Source organism: Zophobas morio, unplaced genomic scaffold, assembly GCF_036711695.1.
Source record: "Zophobas morio isolate AGI-343-1 ecotype UQ-CSIRO unplaced genomic scaffold, CSIRO_AGI_Zmor_V1 ptg000026l, whole genome shotgun sequence".
NCBI classification, from domain to species: domain Eukaryota; kingdom Metazoa; phylum Arthropoda; class Insecta; order Coleoptera; family Tenebrionidae; genus Zophobas; species Zophobas morio.
In genome coordinates, this window is record NW_026972131.1 from 1,534,842 (window position 1) to 1,561,224 (window position 26,383).

At 31.0% G+C, this 26,383-nt stretch overlaps 1 protein-coding gene across 6 annotated transcripts in view; it reads left to right on the top strand.

Moving 5' to 3' along the window:
• Positions 1–24,823, top strand: part of LOC135136644 (CREB-regulated transcription coactivator 1-like) — a 71,095-nt gene extending 46,272 nt beyond the window's left edge. For 5 of the 6 annotated variants that reach the window (XM_064066022.1, XM_064066020.1, XM_064066024.1 and 2 more), the window contains 5 exons: positions 10,427–10,543; positions 10,595–10,786; positions 22,221–22,440; positions 22,561–22,759; positions 22,809–24,823. In XM_064066022.1, coding sequence (XP_063922092.1) covers positions 10,427–10,543; positions 10,595–10,786; positions 22,221–22,440; positions 22,561–22,754 — 723 coding nt within the window. In that variant the 3' untranslated portion in view covers positions 22,755–22,759; positions 22,809–24,823. Of the gene's footprint in view, positions 1–10,426; positions 10,544–10,594; positions 10,787–10,999; positions 11,006–11,745; positions 11,809–22,220; positions 22,441–22,560; positions 22,760–22,808 lie in introns of all 6 variants that reach the window. The other variant, XM_064066025.1, reaches the window with a different exon arrangement.
• The last annotated feature ends 1,560 nt before the right edge of the window (positions 24,824–26,383 follow it).

Consider the following 26,383-nt stretch of genomic DNA (forward strand, 5'->3'; position numbering starts at 1 on the left):
ATGTTTAAATATATTCATATTCATTTACGCATTGAAACTTTTGTTAAAATCTGTTTTTTTTTTAACTAGTTTTGTTTTGTAAGGTAAATTTTAATAATTAAAGTAAAAATTGTCTTCTCTTTGTCAAATTCTGTATTTATATTAGAAATATCATGTAGATGGTTAAATGCTAACCAAAATTTTACTAATCATTCCCACCAACAATTTGATAATGTCATTTGAAAGAATTCTATGTTTATTTGATTTGATTTGAAATTTCACTTAATACATTTTCTTGTAAATTTCGGGCCGTATAAGTCACTCCCGCTTTCATTTCTTCGACATCTCCAATGGTTTTTCCAGATCGTGCTTAAAAAGTACAAATCTATGCAAAATGCGACCAATTTTCAACGAAATTTTCGAAATTTCACTAAATACATTTTCTTGTAGATTTTGGGCCGCAGAAATCACTCCGGCTTTCATTTCTTAGAAAACTCCAATAGTTTTTCCAAAATCGTCCTTTGAAAAGTACAAATCTATGCAAAATACGACCAATTTTCAACCAATTTTCAACGAAATTTTCGAAATTTCACTAAATACATTTTCTTGTAGATTTTGGGCCGTAGAAGTCACTCCGGCTTTCATTTCTTAGAAAACTCCAATGGTTTTTCCAGAATCGTCCTTTAAAATGTTCAAAAATATGCAAAATACAATCAATTTTCAACGAAATTTTCGAAATTTCACTAAATACATTTTCTTGTAGATTTTGGGCCGTAGAATTCACTCCGGCTTTCATTTCTTAGAAAACTCCAATGGTTTTTCCAGAATCGTCCTTTAAAATGTTCAAAAATATGCAAAATACAATCAATTTTCAACGAAATTTTCGAAATTTCACTAAATACATTTTCTTGTAGATTTTAGTCCGTAGAAGTCACTCCGGCTTTCATTTCTTAGAAAATTCCAATGGTTTTTCCAGAATCGTCCTTTGAAAAGTACAAATTTATGCAAAATGCGACCAATTTTCGACCAATTTTCAACGAAATTTTCGAAATTTCACGAAATACATTTTCTTGTAGATTTCGGATCGTAGAAGTTACTCCCGCTTTTATTTCATCGATAACTCCACTTGTTTTTCCACTGTTATAACTGTGGTGTACGTTATTTAAAAATGTAAAACCTTCTCGAGGGTTCCAACCCTCTTTTTTTTAATGCAAAGTTTTCTCAAGAGCCCCAAATGTTTTTATGTGAAATCTTCTCCGGTGTCTCAAATGTCTCTTTTGAAAATGTAAAACCTTCTGGGGAGTCTCAACTGTCTTTTTAAGAATGTGAAACCTTCTCGGGGGTACCAACTGTTTTTTTTTTTTTTTAATTTGTAACCTCGCTAGCCCCAAATGTATTTTTCTTAATGTGAAATCTTCTCGGGGGTCCCAATTGTCTTTTTTAAAAATGTAAAACCTTCTCGGGGGCGCCAAATGTCATTTTTTACCAATGTGAAATCTTTTCAGGGGTCCCAACTGTCTTTTTTTAAGAAAGTGAAACCTTCTCGGGGACCCCAAGTGTCTTTTTTTACGAATATTAAACGTTCTCGGGAGTCCCAACTGTCTTTTCTTAAAAATATGAAACCTTGGAAGTCCCAAATGTATTTTTTTTAATGTTAAACTTCTCGGGGACGCCAAACGTCTTTTTTTAACTAATGTGAAACCTCAGGGGTCCCAACTGTGTTTTTAAGAGTGTGAAACCTTCTCGTGAGCCCCAAATGTATTTTTTAAGGATGTGAAACCTTTTAGGGGGTGCCAATTGTCTTTTTTATAAATATAAAACCTTCTCGGGGGCGCCAAACGTCTTTTTTAACAAATGTGAAACCTCAGGGATCCCAACTGTTTTTTTCCAAGAAAGTGAAACCTCAGGGGGACCAACTGTCCATTTTTAGAGAAGGCGAAACCTTCTCGAGGGGCCCAAGTGTATTGAATGTTAAACTTTCTCGGGAATCCCAACTGTCTTATCTTAAAAATATGAAACCTCGGAGGTCCCAAATGTATTTTCTTTAAATGTTAAACCTTCTCGGGGGCGCCAAATGCCTTTTTTTAACAATGTGAAACCTTCTCAGGGGTCCCAACTGTCCGTTTTTAAAGAGGCCGAAACTTTCTGGGGGGGAGGGGGGGGGGCAAGTGTATGTTTTTAAGAATATTAAACCTCGGGAGTACCAACTGTCATTTCTTAAAAATATGAAACCTCGGAGGTCCCAAATGTATTTTTTGAAAATGTTAAACCTTCTCGGGAGCGCCAAATGTCTTTTTTTTTTGAGAATGTGAAACCTTCTCAGGGGTCCCAACTGTCATTTTAAGAATGTGAAACCATCTCGGGCGTCCCAATTGTCTTTTTAAAAAAGTGTAAAACCTTCTCAGGGGCGACAAATGTGTTTCTTTAACAATGTGAAACCATCTCAGGGGTCCCAACTGTCTTTTTAAGAATGTGAAACCTTCTCGGGGACCCAATTGTCTTTTTTAAAAATGTAAAACCTTCTCGGAGACCCAATTGTCTTTTCTAAAAATGTAAAACCTCCTCGAGGGCACCAAAAGTTTTTTTTAAGATTATTAAACCTTCTCGGGAGTCCCAACTGTCTTTTCTTGAAAATATGAAACCTCGGAGGCCCCAAATGTATTTTTTTTTAATGTTAAACCTTCTGGGGGGCGCCAAATGTCTTTTTTTAACAATGTGAAATCTTCTTATTTTTTTAAGAATATTAAACCTCGGGAGTACCAACTGTATTTTCTTAAAAATATGAAACCTCGGAGGTCCCAAGTGTCTTTTTTAAGAATGTGAAACATTCTCAGGGGTCCCAACTGTCGTTTTAAGAATGTGAAACCTTCTCTGTCCGTTTTTAAAGAGGGCGAAACCTTTTCGGGGGGCCCAAGTGTATTTTTTTAAGAATATTAAACCTTTTCGGGAGTCCCGACTGTCTTTTCTTAAAAATGATAAACCTGGAAGATCTCAAATGTATATTTTTTTAAATGTTAAACCTTCTCGGGGGCGCCAAATGTTTTTTTTTCTTTTATTATGAAACCTTCTCAAGGGTCCCAACTGCCTTTTTAAGAATGTGAAACCTTCTCGGGGGTACCAACTGTCTTTTTTTAAATGTAAAACCTGCTCGGGGGCGTCAAATGTTTTTTTTTTTTTTTTACAATGTGAAACCTGGTCAGGGCCCCCAACTCTCTTTTTAAGAGTGTGAAACCTTCTCGGGCGTCCCAATTATTTTTTTTTAAAATGTATAATCTTCTCGGGGCGCCAAATGTCTTTTTTTTAACAATGTGAAACCTTCTCAGGGGTCCCAACTGTGTTTTTAAGAGTGTGAAACCTTCTCGGGGGTGCCAACTGTTTTTTTTTTATGTGAAACCTTCTCGTGAGCCCCAAATGTATTTCTTAAGGATGTGAAACCTTCTAGGGGGTCCCAATTGTCTTTTTTATAAATATAAAACCTTCTCGGGGGCGCCAAACGTCTTTTTTTAACAAATGTGAAACCTCAGGGATCCCAACTGTTTTTTTCCAAGAAAGTGAAACCTTCTCAGGGGACCAACTGTCCATTTTTAAAGAAGGCGAAATCTTCTCGAAGGGCCCAAGTGTATTTTTTTAAGAATATTAAACCTTCTCGGGAATCCCAACTGTCTTGTCTTAAAAGTATGAAACCTCGGAGGTCCCAAATGTATTCTTTTTTAATGTTAAACCTTCTCGGGGACGCCAAATGCCTTTTTTTAACAATGTGAAACCTTCTCATGGGTCCCAACTGTCTTTTTAAGAATGTGAAACCTTCTCGGGGACCCAATTGTCTTTTTTAAAAATGTAAAACCTCCTCGAGGGCGCCAAAAGGTTTTTTTAAGATTATTAAACCTTCTCGGGAGTCCCAACTGTCTTTTCTTGAAAATATGAAACCTCGGAGGTCCCAAATGTATTTTTTTTTAATGTTAAACCTTCTGGGGGGCGCCAAATGTCTTTTTTTAACAATGTGAAATCTTCTCGGGGGCCCCAAGTGTATTTTTTAAAGAATATTAAACCTCGGGAGTACCAACTGTATTTTCTTAAAAAAATGAAACCTCGGAGGTCCCAAGTGTCTTTTTTAAGAATGTGAAACATTCTCAGGGGTCCCAACTGTCGTTTTAAGAATGTGAAACCTTCTCTGTCCGTTTTTAAAGAGGGCGAAACCTTTTCGGGGGGCCCAAGTGTATTTTTTTAAGAATATTAAACCTTTTCGGGAGTCCCGACTGTCTTTTCTTAAAAATGATAAACCTGGAAGATCTCAAATGTATATTTTTTTAAATGTTAAACCTTTTCGGGGGGCGCCAAATGTTTTTTTTTTTATTATTATGAAACCTTCTCAGGGGTCCCAACTGCCTTTTTAAGAATGTGAAACCTTCTCGGGGGTACCAAGTGTCTTTTTTTAAATGTAAAACCTGCTCGGGGGCGTCAAATGGTTTTTTTTTAACAATGTGAAACCTGGTCAGGGCCCCCAACTCTCTTTTTAAGAGTGTGAAACCTTCTCGGGCGTCCCAATTATCTTTTTTTAAAATGTAGAATCTTCTCGGGGGCGCCAAATGTCTTTTTTTTAACAATGTGAAACCTTCTCAGGGGTCCCAACTGTGTTTTTAAGAGTGTGAAACCTTCTCGGGGGTGCCAACTGTTTTTTTTTTTTATGTGAAACCTTTTCGTGAGCCCCAAATGTATTTCTTAAGGATGTGAAACCTTCTAGGGGGTCCCAATTGTCTTTTTTATAAATATAAAACCTTCTCGGGGGCGCCAAACGTCTTTTTTTAACAAATGTGAAACCTCAGGGATCCCAACTTTTTTTTTCCAAGAAAGTGAAACCTTCTCAGGGGGACCAACTGTCCATTTTTAAAGAAGGCGAAATCTTCTCGAGGGGCCCAAGTGTATTTTTTTAAGAATATTAGACCTTCTCTGGAATCCCAACTGTCTTGTCTTAAAAGTATGAAACCTCGGAGGTCCCAAATGTATTTTTTTTTTAATGTGAAACCTTCTCAGGGGTCCCAACTGTCTTTTTTTAAGAATGTGAAACTTTGTCGGGGAGTACCAACTGTCGGTTTTTAAAGAGGGTAAAACTTTCTCAGGGGGCCCAAGTGTATTTTTTTAAGAATATTAAACCTTGGGAGTACCAACTGTCATTTCTTAAAAATATGAAACCTGGGAGGTTCCAAATGTCTTTTTTTTTTGAGAATGTGAAACCTTCTCAGGGGTCCCAACTGTCATTTTAAGAATGTGAAACCATCTCGAGAGTCCCAATTGTTTTTTTTTTTTAATGTAAAACCTTCTCGGGGGCGCCAAATGTCTTTCTTTAACAATGTAACCTTCGGGGGGGGGGGGGGCAAGTGTTTTTTTTAAGATTATTAAACTTTCTCGAGAGTCCCAACTGTTTTTTCTTAAAAATATGAAACTTCGAAGGTCCCAAATGTATATTTTTTTTTAATGTTATACCTTCTCGTCGGCGGCAAATGTCTTTTTTAACGATGTGAAACCTTCTCAGGGGTCCCAACTGTCTTTTTTTAAGAATGTGAAACCTTCTTGGGGGGGGCAAGAGTATTTTTTTAAGAATACTAAACCTCGGGAGTACCAACTTAAAAATATGAAACCTGGGAGGTCCCAAATGTCTTTTTTTTTGAGAATGTGAAACCTTCTCAGGGGTCCCAACTGTCATTTTAAGAATGTGAAACCATCTCGGGAGTCCCAATTGTTTTTTTTTTTAAATGTAAAACCTCCTCGGGGGCGCCAAATGTCTTTCTTTAACAATGTAACCTTCGTGGCGGGGGGGTGGAGGGGGCAAGTGCTTTTTTTTAAGATTATTAAACTTTCTCGAGAGTCCCAACTGTTTTTTCTTAAAAATATGAAACTTCGGAGGTCCCAAATGTATAATTTTTTTTTAATGTTAAACTTTCTCGGGGGCGCCAAATGTCTTTTTTTTATCAATGTGAAACCTTCTCAGGGGTCCCAACTGTCTTTTTTTAAGAATGTGGAACCTTCTTGGGGGGCCCAACTGTCTTTTTTTAACAATGTGAAACCTGGGGGGGGGGGCAAGTGTATTTTTTAAGAAACTGTTTTTTCTTAAAAATATGAAACCTCGGAGGTCTCCAAATGTCTTTTTAACGATGTGAAACCTTCTCAGGGGTCCCAACTGTCTTTTTTTAAGAATGTGAAATCTTCTTGGGGGGCCCAAGAGTATTTTTTTAAGAATATTAAACATCGGGACTACCAACTGTCTTTTCTTAAAAATATGATACCTCGGAGGTCCCAAATGTATTCTTTTTTAATGTTAAACCTTCTCGGGGACGCCAAATGCCTTTTTTTAACAATGTGAAACCTTCTCATGGATCCCAACTGTCTTTTTAAGAATGTGAAACCTTCTCGGGGACCCAATTGTCTTTTTTAAAAATGTAAAACCTCCTCGAGGGCGCCAAAAGGTTTTTTTAAGATTATTAAACCTTCTCGGGAGTCCCAACTGTCTTTTCTTGAAAATATGAAACTTCGGAGGTCCCAAATGTATTTTTTTTTAATGTTAAACCTTCTGGGGGGCGCCAAATGTCTTTTTTTAACAATGTGAAATCTTCTCGGGGGCCCCAAGTGTATTTTTTTAAGAATATTAAACCTCGGGAGTACCAACTGTATTTTCTTAAAAATATGAAACCTCGGAGGTCCCAAGTGTCTTTTTTAAGAATGTGAAACATTCTCAGGGGTCCCAACTGTCGTTTTAAGAATGTGAAACCTTCTCTGTCCGTTTTTAAAGAGGGTGAAACCTTTTCGGGGGGGCCAAGTGTATTGTTTTAAGAATATTAAACATTTTCGGGAGTCCCGACTGTCTTTTCTTAAAAATAATAAATCTGGAAGATCCCAAATGTATATTTTTTTAAATGTTAAACCTTCTCGGGGGCGCCAAATGTTTTTTTTTTTTAATATGAAACCTTCTCAGGGGTCCATCTGCCTTTTTAAGAATGTGAAACCTTCTCGGGGGTACCAACTATCTTTTTTTAAATGTAAAACCTGCTCGGGGGCGTCAAATGTTTTTTTTTTAACAATGTGAAACCTGGTCAGGGTCCCCAACTGTCTTTTTAAGAATGTGAAACCTTCTCGGGGGTCCCAATTGTCTTTTTTAAAAATGTAAAACCTTCTCGGGGGCGCCAAATGTCTTTCTTTAACAATGTGAAACCTTCTGGGGGGGGGGCAAGTGTTTTTTTTTTTTTAGATTATTAAACCTTCTCGGGAGTCCCAACTGTTTTTTTCTTAAATCTATGAAACTTCGGAGGTCCCAATTGTATTTTTTTTTAATGTTAAACCTCTTCGGGGACGCCAAATGTTTTTCCTTAAACCTTCTGGGGGGGGGGGGGGGTGGCAAGTGTATTTTTTAAAAAACTGTATTTTCCTAAAAATATGAAACCTCGGAGGTCCCAAATGTCTTTTTTTAACGATGTGAAACCTCAGGGGTCCCAACTGTCTTTTTTTAAGAATGTGAAATCTTCTTGGGGGACCCAAGAGTATTTTTTTAAGAATATTAAACATCGGGAGTACCAACTGTCTTTTCTTAAAAATATGATACCTCGGAGCTCCCAAATGTCTTTTTTTAACAATGTGAAACCTTCTCAGGTGTCCCAACTGTCTGTTTTTAAGAATGTGAAACCTTCTCGTAGGGCCCAAGTGTATTTTTTTAGGAATATTAAACCTTCTCAGGAGTCTCAACTGTCTTTTCTTAAAAATATGAAACCTCGGAAGTCCCAAATGTATATATTTTTTAATGTTATACCTTCTCGGGGGCGCCAAATGTCTTTTTTTTACAATGTGAAACCTTCTCAGGGGTCCCAACTGTCTTTTTAAGAATGTGAAACCTTCTCGGGGGTACCAACTGTCCGTTTTTAAAGAAGGCGAAACCTTCTCGAGAGGCCCGAGTGCATTATTTTAAGAATATTAAACCATCTCGGGAATCCCAACTGTCTTGTCTTAAAAGTATGAAACCTCGGAGGTCCCAACTGTCTTTTTTTAAGAATGTGAAACCTTCTTGGGGGGGCTAAGAGTATTTTTTTAAGAATATTAAACCTCGGGAGTACCAACTGTCTTTTCTTAAAAATATCAAACCTCGGAGGTCCCAAATGTCTTTTTTTAACAATGTGAAACCTTCTCAGGGGTCCCAGCTGCCTTTTTTTAAGAATGTGAAACCTCGCGGGACCCAAGTGTATTTTGTTAAGAATATTATACCTCGGGAGTACGAACTGTCATTTCTTAAAAATATGAAACCTCGGAGGTCCCAAATGTATTTTTTTGGGGGCGCCAAATGTTTTTTAAGAACGTGAAACCTTCTCGGGGGTACCAACTGTCTTTCTTTAAAATGAAAAACCTTCTCGGGGGCATCAAATGTCTTTTTTTTCAGAATGTGAAACCTTCCCAGGGGTCCCAACTGTCTTTTTAAGAATGTGAAACATTCTCGGGAGTTCCAACTGTCTTTTCTTAAAAATATGAAACTTTGGAGGTCCCAAAGGTATTTTTTTTAAATGTTAAACTTTCTCGGGGGCGTCAAATGTTTTTTTTTAGAAGAATGTGAAACCTCAGGGGTCCCAACTGTCTTTTTTTAAGAATGTGAAATCTTCTCGGGAGTCCCAACTGTCTTTTCTTAAAAATATGAAACCTCGGAGGTCCCAAATGTATTTTTTTTTAATATTAAACCTTCTCGGGGGCGCCAAATTTTTTTTTTTAAGAACGTGAAACCTCGGGGGTACCAACTGTCTTTTTTTTAAATGAAAAACCTCGGGGGCATCAAGTGTCTTTTTTTCAGAATGTGAAACCTTCCCAGGGGTCCCAACTGTCTTTTCTTAAATATATGAAACCTCGGAGGTCCCAGATGTATTTTTTTCAAATGTTAAACCTTCTCGGGGGTTCTAACTGTCTTTTTAAGAATGTGAAACCTTGTCGGGGGTACCAACTGTCTTTTTGTAAGAATGTGAAACCTTCTCCGGGGGTATCAACTGTCCGTTTTTAAAGAGGGCAAAACCTCGGGGGGGGGCAAGTGTCCTTTTTTAAGAATATTAAACCTTCTCGGGGGTTTCAATTGTCTTTTTTAAAAATGTAAAACGTTCTCGGGAGTACCAACTATCTTTTTTAAATGTAAAACCTCGGGGGCGTCAAAAGTCTTTTTTTTTTAAGAATGTGAAACCTTCTCGGGGGCACCAACTGTCCTTTTTTATTAGTAAATTTTATCTCCGACATTTCTCTATGATCTTTTTTTTACATGATTTCAGTTTTTTTTTTTTTTTTTTTGTGAAATGAAAACTACGTATAATAAGAAATATAGGCAAAATGTAAACCCCACCCACCCACCCTCATTTCAATTGTGACGAGTTTTTTATTCGCCGTGAACCAAGGGGGCGGAGCTTAACTGCAAAATACTTATTTCTTTGCAAGAAATTAAAAAAAAGTTATTGAGTATCGTGTTCTTCAAAGAATACTATGTATATTTAGATAAAAAGAAAAATATTAACCCCGCCCACCCACCCCATCTCAATTGTGATGAACTTTTTTATTCTTAGAAACTTAAAACGCGTTTAAAATGGCAAATTTTTGTAAGGAAATGGGGATTTTGAAATTAGGCTCCGCCCCTAGGTCTGCCAACGAATGAAAACTTCAGATATGGGTGAGGCTTAATCTTTGGGTTTAATTTTTTCTTAATATACCTAGTATTCTTTGGACAACACGATACTCAAAAACATGTTTTTAATTTCTCGTAGTAGAGAAATAAGGATTTTGCAGTTAAGCTCCACCCCCTTGGCTCACGACGAATAAAAAAATCATCGCAATTGAGATAGGGCGGGTGGGCGGGGCTACAGTTTTTCCTTTTTGTCTTAATATGTGTAGACTTATTTCGACAACAAGAAACTTCAAACATGTCTAATTTTTTTTAAGCTTTGTTGTCTGAATTTCTGTTTGATCAATGAGCGGGGATGAAACACTCCGTATACCAAAAAATACACATTGTCAGAGTTCTTTACAGTAAAACAGTAATTAATTTCACTTTTTTGTCACTGTGCGTAATCTTTTTTGGTTTATAAATACTTGGTTGATAGACTGATTAAATTCACAAGTCTTAAGTTCCAGAAAAATAATTAAAAAATTCTTACAAGAACAAAATATCGTTTAGATTGATAAATCAAAAAAAGTGACATTGTAGCCACGATCATCAGATTTCCTCCTAAACAATTTATTTTTTAGTTTTTTGTAATGTTATAAAGTGAAGAAAAAAAAATGGATAAAAGGTTGAACGACGTGCACTTTTTTTGACAGCTGCAGGCTCTAGTTTATATATTTGTTTAGTCAGTATAATTAGTTTTTCTGAGAAGGGTAGGTACACTTCCAACTTACTAATTCACTTTTGTGCGAATACTTTAGTTAACAATTTTATAACTTTCAGAGTATGCCGCTAGATAGTAAAAGTATAACCGGTTTAGTTGACGGCACGGATTTCACACAATTAACCGGTATTCAAGGATTATATCAACAATGTCCGCCCACTTCATCTTCACCAACGGTAAGTAGCGACTATTTTACTTAAAAATATTCCAACACAGTATTTTTTCAGTTACCACAAGCGTCAGGTTATAGGAGTCCGTGTCCGAGACCCAGTCCACAGTCATCACCTAGTTTAGGAGGACGTCATTCGGCACCATGTAGTCCGGGTGCTCCAAGTCCCGGTGCTCCTAGTCCACTTCCCAATGATTATAACATTTTCAGTCAACACCAATTTCAACAACATTTCGAACAATTATCAATGGTAAGCCATTGCATGAGTATTCATCTCGTAAATACATATTATTATTATAATAACAAACAGGACCTTACAGATCATTTATTATTAAAAATATTTTCAATTGCAAAGAGTTATTTAAAGCAAAACTTTGTTGAAGGCATTATTGATTTAACAGAGTATCGTTCGCAAATATTCATATATTTTCTAATAAATCCTTATATCGTTATGTGCTAACAGGGAGTGGTAAGTCATGTTTGTTATGCGATGTCACAATCATAACATTTTACATCATGATGTTTCATACATTTCATACATTTGGTGTAAGCAGTTATTGAATAGAACCATACTTAGGTAACATTAGTTTATAGTGTCGAGAAAAGCAAATTTAATGTCTGTTGTGCTGTTTAATAGAAACAGATATAAACACTAGTTGAAAAAAAAATGATTTTATGATAGATAAAGCATGGGTTCAGTATGTAGTTGTTACTTATAACCCTTGTCATTTTCATATATGTATTTAAATTGAACGTGGTGAATTTTATACTCATTTTAATTGTTACGTATTGATTTCTAGTACTGTTGAATAATAAATAAAATAGCCATAGCAGCATTAATAGTTGGATCTAACGAAATAGCTCTAATACTTAGTACTAAAAGGCCGTTTTAAAACTGGAAAAATTGCTAAAAACGACATTTCCCAATTTTGTTGAATACAACTGTAACAATTTTTTTAATTTTTATTAATAATTCTGTCAAATTTCACTTGCAAATTCCTGCAAGAAAATTTATTAACATAATTCAAAATATCTTCGGTGTCTTTTTATCAGGGAAATGGAAAAACGTAGATACTACAGCCTTTTCTTTTACTATAGCAAGTCGATTAAACTGCTGCAAATATAAAAATGCATAGCAGTGTAGACGCTTGGCATGGAATATTGCTTGTACAGAATTGATTAAAAATATAATAATATGCATGTTGTTAGGATTGGGCGCAGTTGGTGGCAAGCCTATTGGAGTCAGGCTGCACCTGGAGCGCACAGTTGCAGGTGACTAACATTTACCGAAATTTTATTCGATTATTTGGTTCTTATTTCACATTTTCTGCTCGATGTGGCTTCTTATGAATTTAAGTGCATTCCAAAAATATCGAAAGGCTCGACGGAAGTATTTTGGAATGTAGAATGTTATTTCAGTTGAACGGTTTTACATCCTCATCCAAAGAAAGAAGGACGGTTTTGGTTCGAATTTCTTGGACAAGGATTTTTTTTATGATGCTAGTTTTTAACTGCTTAGGTTTTGTTATGTACTTGTTTTATTATTAGAAAATTTATACAAGTTTCATTAAACAGCTCAACTTTTTTCGCATGTTGCTTACATATTTTTTGATGTTATAGATTTAACCAGAACTACAAGAATATCCTAATATTTCTGATTTTTTACGAAATTTATAAGCATGACATGGCATGCCAATTTAATACTGTCGAGAATTATGCACTTTAATGAGTTAAATTATTCAGTCATATCAGATCAGTGTTTCAAATATAGTATGCTCAGCGTCACGGTAAGTGAAACCGACTGGAGAATTCTTTTTGATTGGTGATAATTTTCGTGTTTTTTTTTTTTTGCAAGAAAAGGGATCATAAATGTCATAAATACACTATTATGATTATGAATGATCACCCATTTCATGCCAAATTATAAAAAGATTACCACCAGTTATAAATAATTCTGCTCTGCGCCTGACCATCATGTTTTATAAGAATGTTTCAGATGCCTTGTCTCTGTTCCAGTATATAATAAACAACAAACAAGTTTATTAAAAATTAAAAACAAAACAAGTTAAAATTCTCCAGTTTTCGATTTTAATTATTCCAGTTTTAGCTTGATTAGTTCTCCGATTTTACAATTTTTTTAGTTTTGAACTTAACTAATTTTTTAATTTTTCAATTTTGTGTTTTTTTATTTTTCAGCAAAAGAACAAATTTATTCAAACTAAAATATTGGAAAATCGGAAAATTGTATCATTGAAACAATGAAGAATACGAAAATTTTTAAATGAAAAATCCAAAAATTTCAAAATGAAAATCGAGAAACCAAAAAATCGAGACACCGACAAATTGGAAAAGCATAGAAAAATTAAAAATAAAACCGCCAAATCGGTAATTGAAAAATTGGAAAAACGAAAAAATAAAAAATTCCGAAATTGAAACATTAAACAATCGAAAAACGAAACAATTTTGCAATTTTTCAATTTTAAAGTTTCAAGTTCTTGATTTTTCCAATTTTAATTAAAATATAATTTTGCAACGTCGAATAACTGTAACACCGAAACATTAAAAAATCCAACAATTAAAAATCGAGAAATTGAAAAATCGACAAAACGCAACAATTCTGCAATTTTCGATATAATATTTTTCAAATTCGCGATTTTTCATTTTTTAATTGTTCAACAAAATCACAAATTTATCAAACTGAACTTTTGAAAAACCAAAAAATTGTAACACTGAAACATCAAAAAAAAAAAAAATAAAAATCGAGAAATTGAAAAAATCAACAAAAAGAAACAATTTTGCAGTTTTTAGATATAAAATTTTTCAAATTCTCAATTTTTAATTCTTTGTTTTCTCGATTTTTCATTTTTTAATTGTACAACAAAAGGACAAATTTATTCAAACCGAAATTTTGAAAAATTGAAAAATCAAAAAATTTAAAAATTGAGAAGTGGAAGAATTGAAATAATAAAAAAATTTAAAAAACCGAAAAAATGAAAATAAAAAATTTAAAAATGAAACGTGAAATCTCGAGAAATTTTAAAATTGAAAAATCGAAGAATTGTAATATAGAAATCTTAAAAATGATTAATTAAAAATCGAGAAATTGAAAAATTGAAAAAACGAAAAACAAAAATTTCTATAAATTAAATAATCAAAAATACAAAAAATTCTAATATTGAAACCTCAAAACCCTGATTAATTAAAAATCGAGAAGTTGAAAAATCGACAAAACGAAGCAATTCTGCAATTTTTCGATATAAAATTTTTCAAATTCTCGATTTTTATTTCTTCATTTTCTCGATTTGTCATTTTTTAATTGTTCATCAAAAGGACAAATTTCTTCAAACCGAAATTTTGAATTTAATTGAAAAATCAAAAAATTGAGAAATCGAAGAATTGACAAAATAAAGAAAACTTGAAAAAACCGAAAAAATGAGACTTAAAAACTGAAAAATTAAATTTGAAATATCGAAAAATTTAAAATTGAAAAATCGAAAAATGAAAAAATTGAGAAATTGCACAATTGGATAATTGAAAAATCGAAAAATTGTAATATTGAAATCTGAAAACCCTGTTTAATTGAAAATCGAGAAAGTGAAAAATTGAAAAAACGAAAAACAAAATCTTTTATAAATTAAACATCAAAAATACAAAAAAAAATTAATTTCAAAATTGAAAAATTTTTAAATGAAGACCGTAAAACTAAAAAATTAAGAAATTGTAAAAAAGAAACATGGAAAAATAAAAAATTTGTAACATCGGAAAAACGAAACACTGAAAAACCGAAAAATTTAAAAGTTGAGGAATCGAAGAATTGAAAAAATACAGAAACTGAAAAATCGGAAAATGGAAAAGCCAAAACTTGAATCATAAAAAAATAATTATTATATTTGAAAAAAGTGAAAATTTAAAAATTGGCAAATTTAAAAATGAAACAATTACAAAATTTTAAATTTGAAAAAAAAAATTAAAAATTGAAGAAATGAAAAATTGAAAAACCAAACTTGAACTATCGAAAAATTGAAAAAATTGGCAAACCACAAAACAATTAAAAAATGGAACAATTGAGAAAAAGATAGAAACTGTAAAATCGAAAATTTGTAACATTGAAACCTGAAAAAGTGATAAATTAAACATCTAGGAATTGAAAAATCGAAAAGTAACAAAGCAAATTAGAAAATCGAAAAATACAAAAATTTTACGTAAAAATGCAATAATTTCATAATGAAAATCGAAAAATTAAAAAATGGAGAAATCGAAAAATTAAAAAATGGAGAAATCGAAACACGGAAAAATCGAAAAATTATCAATTAAACGAAAAATATAAAAATCTCGAATTGAGAAATCAAAAAATCGAAGAAACAAAATAATTTGGAATTACCTAATTGGAAGTACTTTATTTTTATTTTCTCAATTTCTCGTTTTTAATTTTTCAACAAAAGGTCAACTTTATTAAAACTGAAATTTAAAAAAATCAAAAAATCGGGTAATTGAAAAGCCAAGAATTGTACACTTGAAAAAAATCCTAATAATAATTATTTGAAAAAAGTGAAAAATTAAAAAAAATTACAAAGTTCCAGATTTGAAAATAAAAAATAAAAACGTAAAATTGAAAATTTGTAGCACTTAAAAAAAATTGAGAAATTGAAAAATTGAAAAAACGAAAAATTGTAAAAAGATGGAAAATCGAAAAATTAAAAAGCAACTTGGAAAATCGCAAAATTAAAATATCTGCAAATTAAAAAATCGAAACATACAAACATTTTACTGAAAAATAAAAATCATAATGAAAATCGAAAAACTAAAAATCGTAAAAACAAAACATGGAAAAATCGAAAAATTAACAATTAAAAAAAAACAAAAATTTAAAAATTTTGAATTGAGAAAATAAAAAATCGAAGAAACGAAACAACTTGGAATTACATACTTGGAAGTACTTTATTTTTAATTTTTCGTTTTTTAATTTTTCAACAAAAGGACAGACTCATTAAAAGTGAAATTTTAAAAAATCAAAAATCGGAAGTTCTAAATCTAAAAAATTGAAAAATCAAAAATATTAAAAACTGAAAAATCGAAAAAGAAACACTGAAAAACCGAAGAATTTAAAATTTGAGAAATGGAAGAACTACAAAAATAAATAATCTCAAAATCGAATAGTTAAGAGGTCAATAATTGGGAAAAAAATTGTAACCTTAAAAGTGAAAAAATTGAAAATCAAAAGCACGAAAAACGAAACATGAAACACAGAGAAATTTAAAAATTGCAAACTTAAAACTTGAGAAACTGAAAACTTCGATAATTAAAAATACAACTGAAAAATTGAAACTGTAAAATCGAAAAACGGATTAATTAAAAATCTAGAAATAGAAAAATACGGAAAACAAAATTTTCTAGAAATAGAAAAATCGACAAATTGTAAAATTCAAAAGTTGAAGAATATCAAAATAAACATCGAAAACTGTAAAATTAAGAAATCGAAAACTGAAAAATTGAAAAAAATGAAACATTGAACAAAAAAAAAATGAAATACCGAAATGTTGAAAAAATAGCGAAAGTAAAAAAAAAGGATAACGAAAAAATCAACAATTGAAAAATCAAAAAATAAAAGTACATATCTTAAAATGTAAAAATCGAAAAAACGAGAAACTGTCAAATCTAAAAATTATAACATTAAAACCTGAAAAAAACTGACGAAATAAAAATCGAGAAACTGAGAAATCCTAAAATCGAAAAGCTAAGAATGTTAAAAGCTTCAAAAATCGAAGCGAATTAAAAAAAATGCTCACACCACACAGATGAAAGCAATAATATTCGACTTTGGGTCAGTTTCAATTTAGCGCCGATGTACTTTGTTGTGATTGGTCGCCACGGGTGCGGAAATTAATGTATGCTTTATAAACTTGAAATTTAGAAACTCCGTTGCCAAGTTGCCGTTGATAAGTAATTTTGATGTTCAACTTTTGCCGTATTTAAAGGGGTTGTAGAAGAAAAATGGAGGATCACTACAAAAATTTACCCTTTTAGACATGTTTTAAGTTTCTTGTTGTCGAAATAAGTGTACACATATTAAGGAAAAAGGCAAAATATAAGCCCCGCCCACCCACCCTAGCTCAATTGTGATGAGTTTTTATTTAATCCTTATTATTTCTCTACAAGAAACTACCACGTAAGACATGTTTTTAAGTATCGTGATATTTAAAGAATCCTAAATTATATATATTAAGAAAAAAATAAGGCCAAAGATTAAGCCCCACCCATACCTGCCCTGATCTAAATAGTAATGAAGTTTTCCTTCGTGGGCAGACCTAGGGGCGGAGCCTACATGCAAAATCCATATTTCTTTACAAAAATTTACCATTTTAAACATGTTTTAAGTTTCTAAAAATAAAAATATCACAATTCAGATGGGGTGGGTGGGCGGGGTTTATATTTTACCTTTTTGTCTTCATATACATAGTATTCTTTGAACAACACGATACTCAAAAACATGTTTTCAATTTCTGGTAAAGAAATAAGTATTTTGCAGTTAAGCTCCGCCCTCTTGGTTGACGGCGAATAAAAAAAAATCATCACAATTGAAATGGGGCGGGTGGGCGGGCTTACATTTTGGCTTTTTGTTTTAATATGTGTCGACTTCTTTTCACAACATGAAATTGAAACATGTTTAAAATGGAAAATTTGTGTAACGAAATATATATTTTGCAATTAGGCCCCCCCCACAAATTGAGGTTTCTCTGCCTACATAAGGGACGAGGCATCTGTCTATATTCTTCAATCTGTCAATTCTTATATTATTCTTCAGTTTTGTAGACGCGAGTTCTTGCGGAGTAAATGATTTTTGGCGTAGGTTTTTTTTTTATATATACATATTTATTATTGGGTGGGAGCATTTTTTTAATTGGGACCGATTTGTTAATTTTACAGATTCTCCAGTTTTAGTTTTTTAATTTTTAAATTTTGTGTTTTTTATTTTTCAGCAAAAGAACAAATTTTTCTAAACTAAAATATTGAAAAATCGGAAAATTGTATCATTGAGAAAATGAAGAATACAAAATTTTTACATGAAAAATCCAAAAATTTCAAAATGAAAATCGAGACACTGAAACATTGTAAAAACATAGAAAAGTTAAAAATAAAATAGCCAAATCGGTAATTGAAAAAGTGGAAAAACGAAAAAATAAAAAATCCAAAATTGAAACATCAAAAAGTCGAAAAACGAAACAATTTTGCAATTTTTCAATTTTAAAGTTTCGAGTTCTTGATTTCCAATTTGAATCAAAATAAAATTTTGCAAAATCGAATCACTGTAACACCGAAACATTAAAAAATGCACAATTAAAAATCGAGAAATTGAAAAATCGACCAAACGCAACAATTCTCCAATTTTTCGATATATTTCTCAAATTCCCGATCTTTCATTTTTTAATTGTTCAGCAAAAGGACAAATTTATTCAAACCGAAATTTTGAAAAACTTAAAAATCAAAAAATTTAAAAATTGAGTAATCGAAGAATTGAACAAATAAAGAAAAATTAAAAAAAAAACGTAAAAAATGAGAATCAAAAATTAAAAAATGAAATTTGAAATATCGAAAAATTTTAAAATTGAAAAATCCAAAAATTGTAATATAGAGACCTGAAACTGATTAATTAAAAATCGAGAAATTGAAAAATTGAAAAAACGAAAAACAAAAATTTCTATAAATTAAATAATCAAAACTACAAAAAAAATAATTTCAAAATCCAAACATTTTAAAATGAAACTTGGAATATCGAAAAATTGAAAAATAGAAAAATTGTAATACATATTGAAACCTCAAAACCCTGATTAATTAAAAATCGAGAAGTTGAAAAATCGACAAAACGAAACAATTCTGCAATTTTTCGATATAAAATTTTTCAAAGTTTCGATTTTTAGTTTTTCGATTTCTCGATTTTTCATTTTTTAATTGTTCACAAAGGACAAATTTATTCAAATTGAACTTTTGAAAAACCGGAAAATTGAAACACTGAAACAACAAAAAACAAAACAATTATTAAAAACCGAAAAATTGAAAAATCGACAAAAAAAGCAATTCTGCAAATTTTGATATAAAATTTTTCAAATTCTCGATTTTTATTTCTTCATTTTTTCGGTTTGTCATTTTTTAATTGTTCATCAAAAGGACAAATTTATTCGAACCGAAATTTTGAATTGAATTGAAAAATCAAAAAATTTAGAAATCGAAGAATTGAAAAACTAAAGAAAACTTCAAAAAACCGAAAAAATGAGACTTACAAACTGAAAAATTAAATTTGAAATATAGAAAAATTTAAAAATTGAAAAATTAAAAAATGAAAAAATTGAGAAATTGAACAACGGGATAATTGAAAAAACAATTGAAAAATCGAAAAGTTGTAATATTGAAACGTGAAAACCCTGATTAATTAAAAATCGAGAAAGTGAAAAATTGAATAAACGAAAAACATAAACGAAAGAATCAAAAATACATACAAAAAACAATTAATTTCAAAATCCAAAAATTTTAAAATGAAAACTGAAAAACTAAAAAATTAAGAAATTGTAAAAAAGAAGCGTGGGAAAATTGAAAAATTGTAACATCGAAAAGACGAAACGCTGAAAAACCGAAAAATTTAAAAACCGAGAAATCGAAGAATTGAAAAATCGGAAAATGGAAAAGCCAAAAATTGAATAAAAACCCTAATAATCATTTGAAAAAAGTGAGAAAAAAAATAAATAAAAACGCAAAATCGAAAATTTTGTAACATTGAAACCTGAAAATGTGATAAATTAAAAATTGAGAAATTGAAAAATCGAATAAACGAAAAATTGTAAAAAGATGGAAAATCGAAAAATTAAAAAGCAACTTGGAAAATCGCAAAATTAAAAAATCGAAACTTACAAAAATCTTACTGAAAAATAAAAATCATAATGAAAATCGAAAAACTAAAAAATCGAGAACAAAACACGGAAAAATGGAAAAATTAACATAAAAGAAAACAAAAATTAGAAAATTTCGAATTGAGAAAATAAAAAATCGAAGAAACGAAACAACTTGGAATTACATAATTGGAAATACTTTATTTTTAATTTTTCGTTTTCTTAATTTTTCAACAAAAAAACAAACTTATTAAAAGTGAAATTTTAAAAATCAAAAAATCTGAAAATTGTAAAACTGAAAAATTGAAAAATCAAAAAATTAAAAACCGAAAAATCGAAAAGAAACACTGAAAAACCGAACAATTTACTCGTAAAAATTGAGAAATCGAAGAACTGCAAAAATAAAGAAACTCAAAATCGAATAGTTAGTAAAGAGGTCAACAATTGGAAAAAAAATTGTAACCTTAAAAATGAAAAAACTGAAAATTTAAAAACAGAAAAATCGAACAATTGCAAATTTGAAAATCAAAAATAGTAAAAACGAAACTCGAAACACCGAGAAATTTAAAAATTGTAATCTTAAAACTTGAGAAACTGAAAACTTCGATAACTAAAAAAACAACTGAAAATTTGAAAAATTAAAAAAAAGTAACTGTAAAATGGAAAAACTGATTAATTAAAAATCGACAAATTGTAAAATTCAAAAGTTGAAGAATACCAAAATAAACATCGAAGAACTGTAAAATTAAAAAAATCGAAAACTGAAAAATTGAAAAAAGCGAAACATTGAACAATAAAAAAATTGAAATACCGAAATGTTGAAAAAATAGCGAAAGTAAAAAATCGGATAACGAAAAAATCAAAAAATAAAAGTATCTTAAAATGGAAAAATCGAAAAAACGAGAAACTGTCAAATCGAAAAATTATAATATTAAAACCTGAAAAAACTGACGAAATAAAAATCGAGAAACTGAAAAATCGACAACAAAAAATTAAAAAATGCAAAAACTCCAAAATAAAAATCGAAAAACTGAGAAATCCTAAAATCGAAAAGCTAAGAATTTTAAAAACTTCAAAAATCGATGCGACTTTGGGCCAGTTTGAATTTAGAGCCGATGTACTTTCTTGTGATTGGTCGGCACGGGTGCGGAAATTAATGTATGCTTTATAAACTTGCTGTTAACGTTGAAGTTTCCGCTGACGTCGCTTTTAAGGCTGAAAATTGTCATTTATAAACTCCGTTGCCAAATTGGCGTTGATAGTAACTTTGATGTTCAACTTTTGCCATATTTAACGAGGCTGTAGAAGAAAAATGGAAGATTTAAGTTAATTACTATAAAAATTTACCCTTTTAGACATGTTTTAAGTTTCTTGTTGTCTAAATAAGTCAACACACATTGAAAAAACAAGGCAAAATGTAGCCCCGCCCACCCACCCTGTCTCAATTCTGATAATTTTTTTTATTCGTCGTCAGCCAAGGGGGCGGAATTTAAGTGCAAAATCTCTTATTATTTCTCTACAAGAAACTACGATATAAGACATGTTTTTAAGTATTGTGTTATTTAAAGAATCCTAAATTATGTATATTAAGAAAAAAATAAAGCCAAAGATTAAGCCCCACCCATACCTGCCCTGATCTAAATAGTAATGAAGTTTTCATTCGTAGCCTGACCAAGGGGCGGAGCCAATATGCAAAATCCTAATTTCTTTACAAAAATTTACCATTTTAAACATGTTTTAAGTTACTAAAAATAAAAAAATTATCAGGATTGGGATGGGGTGGGTGGGCGGGGTTTGTATTTTGCCGTTTTGTCTTAATATACATAGCATTCTTTGAACAACACGATACTCAAAAACATGTTTTCAATTTTTTGTAAAGAAATAAGTATTTTGCAGTTATGCTCCGCCCTCTTGGTTGACGGCGAATAAAAAGAATCATCACAATTGAGACAGGGCGGGTGGGCGGGCTTACATTTTGCCTTTTTGTTTTAATATGTGTCGACTTCTTTTCACAACATGAAATTGAAACATGTTTAAAATGGAAAATTTGTATAACGAAATATGGATTTTGCAATTAGGCTCCGCCCCACAAATTGAGGTTGCTCTGTCTACATAAGGGGACGAGGCATCTGTCTGTATTCTTCAATCTGTCAATTCTTCGGAGTCTTTGGTATACAAAACCAATATTTTTTAAATAATCGTTAAAAGACAGAGTGTATTTCTAAAAATCTTTTACAAAACTGAACATCAACTTTATAACAGGATGATTGTGTTAGCGTTAGCTCATATTACATCAGAAATATTAAGGAACATTTTTTAGATGCATTTCATAAGAACTACAGTGTTTCTAGCATGATCTATCAGTCTTACTATATATATTTAAATTGTCATATCATTACTTTGGGAATATTTTATTGTTATTTTATTGATGAGCAGTTAGATGTTAAAAAAATCGTGGAAAATGTAAATTATATAATTATATGTAATATAGTTATTTGCTATCTAACTGTTAGATTGAAATGATAAAAAAATAATAAAATGTCAAGAAGTGGATAAAAAATATAGCAAATAATTTAAGTAACAAAAGTTGAAATGGTTTTTATCTGCTTCTTTATTGTTAGAGATGTTTCATGTACATTGATCATTTGTTTTAAAAAAATGGCTGAACCTACGTGTGTACTTCCTCAAACAAAAGTGCGTTAGCGCTAGATATTTCTACACAACGTAGGTTACAGTTTTTAGCGATATAGAAATCCCGTTTTATTCTTATTTAAGATCGCACTGACACTATTTGTATGTTGTTAGTTGGACCCGCCTGTTAGTAGTGTATCATATGTAGAACAGCCTTCTGGACAGTTAACACAAACACATAGCCAAACAGCGCCAGAAGTTTCCACTGTGGGCAGCATAGAATTAACGTCTGATCCAGGGTATTATAGCACGTCACCATCACAACTTGTTTACCCGCCAAGTCTGCACACTACACCAAATACTCCGACCAGCATACCAGATATTATATTGACAGGTAAAGATTTACGTTTACTTTATTATCAAGCACCTTTTTTGTATTTTTGCTACACTTAAATATTGACGTTTATTGAAAACCATTTATTAATCTCTGATTCTTTATTGTTTTGTCTTTCAGATTTTTCATCCGCGACCGACGAAATATCAAGGCAAGATTTGAACAAACAATTGGAAAACGATTTTTTCTCGGAAGAATCATTGCGTGAAAGCCTCGAACCTTTGAATTTTGATGAGCTGCAGATGTTGACGGACCCTACAATGAGTCTTATACCCGACGGTGTGGAAGATGGTTTTCGATTAAATCGTTCATAACAGTGGTAAGACACTGAACGAAGTCTCGTCTATTATGTAACATTTTCGTTTCAGAAATGCACTGCCAAATATTCTGTAGGTTCTTATTGTCAAAAGGCATTGTAAGAGCATTTCAAATAATTCAAGAATTTTTAAATTTGTGTTATCTGAAATATGAACTATTATAAGTGTGATCGTTAGATTTAGTGACTTTTCCAGAAGCGTGGCCAACATTACACATGGAAAGCAAGACCTACAATGGTATTTCATGTTTAGATTTTTATTTTGTAAAATTTTCAAAGAAAAACAACTGTTTTTTGATATTATTAGCTTGCAATTACAATGATTTGGAAAATATAGGAACATTTTTTGAAAGACTGACAAACAGTTGAAGACTGTTATAAACGAATTTTGGAAGTTTATCATACTTTCACAACTTTGGTTTCTTTAGTAAATTCTTTATGCATAGATATAATTAAGCACATAAATTTTATAATGAAAACGTCAACAGATTTTTTTTACATATACATATGATTAGATAAACAAATCTGTTAGAACTAGGTTTATAGGTGTTTGTACAAATATAAGTTTATTTAGTTTCTAAGTTTATCGTAATTCGGATTGAAACTTTTAAAAAGATGGTTTCTTTGTACATTTAAATTTTTTTATAACTCGTGGAAATCGTCGTTTTAAAACTTGTTAGTGTTGTGTAAAATAGATAGCTAATTATCTTTAGTCTTTTTAAGAGTGACACTTTAGTGCAATATAATTTTTGCAGTCATTTTTATTTTATATACGAAAATATAATGTTGAAGTACTTGAAATTTTTATTTAATTTTTTTATTTTAGATTTTTCTACAAGTTAATTAAATTAAAATTTCGTTATTATTATTATTTTTCATTCATTTGGACTGGATTGTATAGATTAGGATAGAAACGCACAAGATTTATGTAAGGGGAATAATATTTTTATATTGTCCATACTTAACTGATACTTAAATTTTATAATTTGTTTGTTAATAATAACTGAAAAATGTGAGTCATTAATATACGTGGCAAAAATGAAACTATTTAATTGGACAATGTAAGAATTCCGTAGACGCTAAATCCGTATATCATACACATGTTCTAAATGGCTCTCTTATTAATTAAAACTCCCTTCAATATGATAGTGTTTATGTAGACCAAAGCCGTTTTAATTACTGAATCTCAATTTAAAATGTTGTAAAGCAAATAAATATGTCTGTGAAATCCAATCGTTTTGCACATCTTTACATTAGTATCTATACAGGTATGTTAATAGTCTTGGTGCTGTTTTAATCACATACAAGGAATGTTATATTTTCAAAAATTTGTTAAATTTGGCTGACAAATATTTCTGCAGGAAAAACATATCAAGATTTTTTATCAATCATGAGATAAATGTTTCCCGAGACAAACATGCACTTGCATTTTCCGAAACATGCGATAAATTTTTCAGCTAACATTACTACGACTATTCTGTTATCAATAAGTAACATGTGTTCATGGTCAATTATCTAGTGTCAGAATTTTAGAATTAAACAACTTTTGTTAAAAAATAATTATTTGTTAGTCAAATTTATAGCTTTTCATTGCTCAAGTGATTTTTTTTATAGAGGATTTTAGGAGTACTGACTACTTTATGTAAGATTTATTTAAAAAAGACAGTTTTGTATATTCGATTATTTTTCTGTAGTCAGTATAAAGTGTGAAAATCATACTTGGAAGTGGACCTAAGTCATGTTTAATAGAATTTAGCTGATTTGATTTGTTCGATGTAGCGGTCAATTAATTATTTTTATGTATATATTTTTAAGTATTTGATAAATATCACAGTTTCAATTTATAAAGCTATATCGATTAAATCTTATTGAATGTAAATGAAAACAACCATTTTATTACTTTGTCTCATGTTTTGTACATAGGATCATATACATTAATTATCCATTTAAATTTGTATAACATTTTATTTTAGATTAAATCTTATTCAGACACAAAACGTCAATTGTTGCATGCTTCGTTGTTATTTTTTTAAATTTTAAAAATAATTATACTTCATGATTTATAAATTGTAGTTTTATTTCACATCCATAAAATTTCTCCCAATTGGAACTGTGACTATGTTTTTTTAATGTTGTTTAGGAAAACTTATTTTTTCTATTGAACATCGAATAAAATCGGTAAATGCTCAATTTTTAGGAGTAGATATATTCTGAGGTACAAAATAACATTTTAAGAATTGAACAAAACTATCGATTCCTCGTCATACCGACCACTTCCCTAACTTCTGTTTAAGATCCGCGTCTTTCGTGCAGATGGAGCTATAAATCTCGCCAGCTCGACAAGGAACCGCGCTCTCCGCTTCTGCCACGTGTTCCTGTGTTATTCACCTCAATTACCCTTTGATTAAATGTTTACTTTCGATAACTCTGGTATTAAACTAGAACCGGACAAGTGTTAAAGTTTCAAAAAGAGCAATAAACAACATTTAAATTCGCCATACCTTCTCGTGAAATTTTAAACAACAATGAATTCTTATCTGAGATTAAGGTTGGACATCAGACAATTTATATGATGGAAGCATTCAACAAAATATTTACGTGGTAGAAATAACTAGCAAAGATTTATAAAAACAAAAAAAAAACATGCGGTGTGAAGTAAAACTTGTGTAGACAAAAAAAAATTTAAATCATAAAACAAAGAAAATTCCCGAGGCTAAAATTGCGAGATAGAGAAAAATTGCAAAGCTAACAAAGTTACATGAGGTTAATATTTGCCACACTTTATCAACGATTCAAACAAAGAATTTACATGATGTTTAACTGTGCACTGATCCAAGTGGCTGGTTACTTAAAAACATTTAGCTTTTCGAGTTTATATCGTTGACTGTCCACAGCTTATCTCAAATCTTATGTCGTCGCTAGAATTACGTCTCAATGGTGTAATTTCCCTCGTCTCGATGACATCCGGATGATCAGGATAACTGCCAAAGGGGAAAAATTGTGTTAGAACCAGTTAATGATTAAAATCCTAACATGAACCGTGAAGTCCGGACATGAATTAGGTACTTTGCTTTCTAACATCTTTCGACCAATTGTTCCGTATAAAAAATTTCATCACTTTTTCAAATAAAATACTCTTAAAAAAAACGATATTGTCGTTGAGTGACATGTAACTGGCATAATAATAAAAACGTGCCATTTTTGTTAACTGATATTTTTTTCATAAATGTCGCAAAATTATTAAATTTGTCTAATCATCCCCACCAATAATGTGATGACGTCACTTCAAATTTATGCATAGTAAATGGGTTTTAAATTGTATACAGTAACATAGTCCTACACATGTAGTTTATGACTCCGTGTTGAGTTTTTATCCAAAACGTCCAGATTTTTGGAAAAAAAATTAAAATTATAAAACAATATTTTGCAAGTTAATTTTGAATTTGCAAAATCGAATACTTTGAAATCTTGCAGATGTTTGAAAATCTTGATAAACATGATACAATATTAATTAAAATATATTTGCTTATCCCCTCTAAAAAATGTATGACGTCACCTCAAAATTTTGCAGAATAAATCCTATCTTAAATGTATAAAATATGATGAGTTTTATACTTGTGATTTATC